General features: G+C 48.3%; 1 protein-coding gene across 3 annotated transcripts in view; it reads left to right on the top strand.

Annotated features, from left to right (window-relative positions):
- The first annotated feature begins 1140 nt into the window (after positions 1 to 1140).
- The window catches only part of DDX11 (DEAD/H-box helicase 11), a 36159-nt gene continuing 31299 nt past the window's right edge, over positions 1141 to 6000 (top strand). For all 3 annotated transcript variants that reach the window (XM_075006433.1, XM_075006416.1, XM_075006426.1), the window contains exons 1-3: positions 1141 to 1266; positions 1558 to 1707; positions 3501 to 3737. In XM_075006433.1, coding sequence (XP_074862534.1) covers positions 1564 to 1707; positions 3501 to 3737 — 381 coding nt within the window. In that variant the 5' untranslated portion in view covers positions 1141 to 1266; positions 1558 to 1563. The remainder of the gene's footprint in view (positions 1267 to 1557; positions 1708 to 3500; positions 3738 to 6000) is intronic.

Here is a 6000-nt window from a genome sequence, read left to right as displayed (position 1 = left end):
AGGGCATAAAGTTGATTCTGACACATTGATTTTACCTATGGTAATGGCATAGCTAGAACTGCATATCTGAGATCAATGTTACAGCTTTACCCTTAGGGGTGTCCTCTTTTTTGAAAGGTCAGATATGGTAACCCTAGGAATAAATCCATCAAAGTGCAAGGTGGCCAGTAAAGTTTTCCCATCGTACATCATGGTCCTAGAGCTAGAGCAGCCACACTTTGGGAGAGGGGAGCACTAGCACCTTTAGGATATGGTTATTTTGACTCAAGTCTGTGGACTGCTCTGGGGTTGCCAAAGCCCTGCTTGTGAGCATAGGTTAGGAAAGTCTCAACAGATGGTTAAAACAACGCAGATGCACAAGCCCAGGGTTCCCTAACTCCAGTCTTACTAACCCTGGGCTGACTCTGCAATGTAGCTGCACCCCTCGGGGCCCTGTAGCCTTCCCCACTTCTCAGGGCCGGACCGACCAATGCACAGTCTCCCGTGGTTATCCGCTATACAACCATAGCCGCATCAACGAGCCGCCGAAGGCCGCAGCCCGATCCCCACGGCTACGGCTGCAGGGATCCGCCGCTCAGCTGTGAGGCTCCGGACGCAGACACGGTGCCAGTCTGCGCATCTAAACGCCACCAAGGGCTGCCTGCTCCAACAGCGGGGGCCGCCTGCCGATATGGCACAGGGCCGCCCCAGCTCCTCCCCGTCGCAGCACAGACTTAGACCAGCATTAGGCCGCCAGAGCCCAGGGCCGGCCTGCCCCTGGGATCCCCACCCGGTACGCTCACTGCATCGCCCGCCGCCCTCTAGCTCTCACCGCCCGAGCGCTCTGCTCCGCAGGCGACGCCCAGGCTGGAGGCGTGTTCATGCGCGTGCCTCCCGCCCGGCCGCCCATTCCGAGCGTGCGCGCGGCTTCCCACGCACCGAAGCGCAGCGGCGAGAGAAACGGATGGCGGCTCCCAGCCACTGGGGGGCGGCGCGGATCGCGCGTGCGCAGCTTGGGGATGACTCCCCACCCCCTCGGCGAGAGAGGCGGCTGAGGTGGCGTGAAGCGTGGTGGTGTCAGACGCAGGGGGGCGGAGTCACGGCTGTCCCATCCTCCTCCCCCTCCACCTCCCCGCGCCCGGCGTTGGCGCGTCGTTCGAAGTGGAAGTCTCAGCGGTGACGGGGCTGACGCGGCCCTTGAGCGGCGCGCGGGGGCCGGGGCCCAGGCCGCACATCGAGCGCACGAGCGCAGATCGGCGCGGCCCTCGAGGCTGACGCTCGGGGCACGTAGTGAGGCTGGAAGGGGTCAGACTTGGGGGTGGCCTTGGGACTGCACCGAGGGGGGTTACACCGAGGGCAGTGGGGCTGGGGGATTAGACTCGGGGCTGTCGCCCTGGAGCTGCACTGGGGGCGCGTGCAGGACTGGCAGACTTGGAGGTCGGTTTTGGGAATGGGCTGTGGGGGAATTCTAGGAACTGACGGAGGAGCAGGCTCTGGAGCTGGCTGGGGCCTGGCAGAGAGAACTTGAGGCATGCGGAGCTGTGGCTGCACGCTTCACATTGAATGTGTTTTCTATAGCAGGAGATGGCTGGTGCAACGCAGGGGACAGGCAGGGTTAATTTTCCGTTTCCTTACACCCCCTACTCCATTCAAGAGGATTTCATGGCTAAGCTGTATAGTGTTCTGGAGGCTGGCAAGGTTGGGATCTTTGAGAGCCCTACAGGGACGGTAAGTGAGAGCTGAGTGTGGCTGAGCCTATCCTGCCTTTGGACATTGTAGAGACTGCAATTAACACAAACAATGTCACCATTGCAGGTTGCTTCAGTGTCCCTTTCAATCCTGTTTGGATCCAGAATTGTTGAGTTGTCAGGGAGTCTAGAGTTGTTGTCACCTTTGATTTGTAATTGTCATGGACAAAAGATACAAAGAGAGATACGAGAAACATGCAAATAAAAAGATTGTCTGTCCAGACTACATCTTAGGGGAATAACAACACTGTCAAGCTGTAGCTTGGAGAAACCTGGAAAGCAGTAATTATGAAACAGGTCATATAGGGTAGGTAGCAGACTTTAAATTGTATTTGTCCTAGTAATATGATATATTGTAACAGATAAAAATGCTACTAGAAATTTAAGTTGTGAATTAAAGAGAGTAAATCACTATATGGAGGCAATTACACTTGTCTGTATGCTAGTGATCTGAATACACTTGTAGGGTGTATAGATTACACACCTCAAAACTAAAAAGATGCAGCACTTAAACAGAATCAAAAATAAGTAGGAGCAGAAGAGACTGACTTTAAGAGGGAAGTGTAAAAGCATTAAAAGTCAAATGTGCTTTATAGATAATATTATGATTGTGTGAGTCTCATTGCAAACACTACAGAGTCACATCTCTGGGGCTGTTGTCTACCTGTGGGCTGATGCCTCTTTATGGATATCCTGCTTGTGGAACTTTGATTCAAAATTAGATGTACTAATACATGTCACCTCTTCTGGAGTTATTGTGATTAATTTTTAATAGATTTTCTAAGAGACAGGCAAAAAATACAAAAAAGTTAAATCGTTTTTATCTTATATATGTTTCTCAATACCAGATGCTTCACAAGGTATGCAGTAGAATTTATGCAATTTTGCAGTTTTATAGTTTGTTTTGTCTGGTCTCCAGTTTTGACAAAACCAGGCAACAGTACATAGACATAACATGTAAGGGTGGAGGTAACAATAATAAAACAGAAGAAATACACATGAATGGTGTGAGAGCGGAGGGAAAAGGAGGAGGAATTAAGTGGAATGGAGGTGTGGGATTCTGCTAGTCATCTCAGTATTTTTTAATCTAAACATGTCTACCGTCCAAATTTCTTCATATTCATATAATTGCTTTCTGTGGTGATAAGATAGTCTTATCTTTGGCTGCTAAGTGAGACATGTCTGACTATCCTGGCTCTGTTGTAGGCATTAAGTTTACTCCTCCATTTTGGTGATCATTGCAGTCCTCAAGAACCAAAATCTCTGTGGCAGAGTTAACACAATTTAACACATGCAGCATATAATTTTTTTAAGATTTGGCTGCTGAAGTTAAATACTGTTTTAATGTGTGTCTACCTCTTCCTGGCTGTTGGACTACCCCCATAAAATATGCTTCAGGGTTCTTCCTTCTGTATTACAATACCAACAAACATTGGAGGCTTTTATCTCGTGAAACCTCTGTGCCATCCAGTACATTTTGAATAAAATCATTTGTTGTTTCAAAAGATACACAGAAGCATTTTTAACATGGTGAAATACATTTTGCCATTGGGATTCTTTTCAGGACTGTGACAGCTCCCCTTTCAGTGCTCTCCTTAGAGATAGTAACAGAGAGCTGTGGTAGTCTGTATTCTAACCAAACAAGCGAGCAGTCCTGTAGCACTTCAAAGGCTAACAAAATAATTTATTAGGTGATGAGCTTTCGTGGGACAGACCCACTTCTTCAGATCTGTCTCCCACTTCAAGCATGTTTTTCTTCTTTATCAATTTCAGGGAAAATCCTTGAGTCTTATCTGTGGAGCACTCTCTTGGCTCAGAGATTTTGAAGAAAAAAAGAAGCAGGAGGAAGCACGTGTCCTTGCAGATGAACGGAATGGACAAGACAAGCAACAGCAGCTTACCTCATGCAGCACAGAGGCATCCAACTGCCAGCGTTCAACAGCGGAGTTAGATTGGATTACTGAGTTTATACAGAAAAAAGAAGAGCGGGATATGGTGGATAAACTAAAGGTCCAGAAGTGCTCCTTTATAGTTAGAATCAGTAGCTGTCTGTGTGCAGCCCAGTAGGCAGCAGAATAGGGCACTTCCTTCTGATCTACTGAGCACTTGTAGCTGACTAGTCTGTGATACTTTTGTTTCTAAGGACTGTAGCATGTGCCCCAATTACACCAGCAATCAAAAGAGTATTAAGCAGGATGTGCAGCCATTGACAGGTTCATAACTTTTGCTGTATTTCTGGAGAATGTCCCCGCAGCGAGCTGGTACTATAGCAGCTGGGTAGGCTTCCAAGCGAGCTTTAATCTGGTTAGGGTTGGTAACAACAACAGTGAACACAGTGCAGCACAGGATTCCAAAGGGCTTGCAAACTGAAAAAGTACATGCCAGGCTTGTACTACTCTTGCTGAAGCCTGCACCATGCTGACTTCACTACTACTATAACATGCATTAATTGGAGTCAAGCTAGCTTGGGTAAGCTAATCTGTGCACAGTTTTGGCTGTGCAGACATGCTCTTATACCTCCAATTGCAGCCATATAAAAGATGGCTCACGCACTTCCAGAATCAGTGAAATCTCATGACTGGGGAGGCATATGCTTATTCAGATATTTTTCTAAACCAGTGGTCCAATCAGCATGCAGCTGTAGCCCATGTGACATCCTCAAGGCCATGCAAGTAGTATATACATTTTATGCATGTGACCTATGTAATACACAGAGAGCTGAATATGCAGCCCACAGTGGTAAATAGGTTGAGGACCACTTCTGTAGGACATGTGCTTTTGTTCTCTCTCACGCATGCACAGTTTCTGGTCTGTCTGCCTGGGACCATTAATCTGTGCAATGTAGTGCAGTGGTTTTCAACTAGTGTGCTGTGAGAACTGTCCAAGTGTGCCACGGCAGGGTTTGACAACTCCCCCCTCTCCCCACCAGCCGCAGTGGCCACCATAGAACCACAGAATCACAGGGTTGGAAGGGACCTCAGGAGGTCATCTAGTCCAGCCCCCTTCTTCAAGCAGGATCAACCCCCCACTAAGTCATCACAGCCAGGACCTTCTGCAGCCAGGACTTAAAAACCTCAAGGGATGGAGAATCCACCACCTCTCTAGGCAACGCGTTCCAATGCTTCACCACTCGCCTGGTGAAGTAGTTTTTTCTTATATCTAACCTACACCTTTCCCTCTTCAACTTCAGACCATTACTCCTTGTTCTGCCATCTGACACCACTGAGAACGGTTTCTCACCCTCCGTTTTAGACCTCCCCTTCAGGAAGTTGAAGGCTGCTATTAAATCACCCCTAAGTCTTCTCTTCTGTAAACTAAACAAGCCCAAATCCCTCAGCCTCTCCTCATAGGTCTTGTGCTCCAGACCCTTAATCATTTTCGTTGCCCTTCGCTGAACCTGCTGCAACAAATCCACATCCTGTTTATACTGGGGGGCCCAAAACTGGACACAATATTCCAGATGTGGCCTCACCAGTGCCGAATAAAGAGGAATAACTACTTCTCTAGATCTGCTTGAAATGCTCCTCCTAATGCACCCTAGTATGCTGTTAGCCTTCTTGGCTACAAGGGCACACTGTTTACTCATATGCAACCTTTCATCCACCATAACCCCTAGGTCCCTTTCCATCGTACTGCTGCTGAGCCAGTGGGTTCCCAGCCTGTAACAATGCTTGGGATTCTTCCGTCCCAGGTGCAGGACTCTACACTTCTCCTTATTGAACCACATCAGATTTCTTTTGGCCCAGTCCTCCAATTTATCCAGGTCCCTCTGGATTCTCTCTCTACCCTCCAACGAATCTACCTCTCCCCCTAGTTTTGTGTCATCCTCAAACTTGTTGAGGGTGCAATCCAGTCCCTCATCCAGGTCGTTAATAAGATGTTGAATAACGCTGGCCCCAGAACCGAGCCTTGTGGCACCCCGCATGAACCAGACCGCTATCCAGATATGACCACTACCCATTGGGCCCGACCATCAAGCCAGCTTTCTATCCATCTTATAGTCCAAGGATCCAATCCATATTTCCTTAACTTATGGACAAGAATGTTGTGTGAGACCGTATCAAAAGCCTTGCTGAAATCAAGGTATATCACATCCACTGACTTCCCCATGTCCACAGAGCTTGTTACCTCATCATAGAAGCTAATCGGATTGGTCAGACAGGACTTGCCCCTGGTGAATCCATGTTGGCTAATTTTGATCACTTTCCCCTCTTCCAAGTGCTCCAAAACGGATTCCTTGAGGATTCCCTCCATTATTTTCCCAGGGATTGAG

This window comes from Carettochelys insculpta, chromosome 1, assembly GCF_033958435.1.
Source record: "Carettochelys insculpta isolate YL-2023 chromosome 1, ASM3395843v1, whole genome shotgun sequence".
NCBI lineage: Eukaryota > Metazoa > Chordata > Testudines > Carettochelyidae > Carettochelys > Carettochelys insculpta.
The sequence above is the reverse complement of the archived record's forward strand: the minus strand, read 5'-3'. Positions and strand labels throughout refer to the sequence as shown.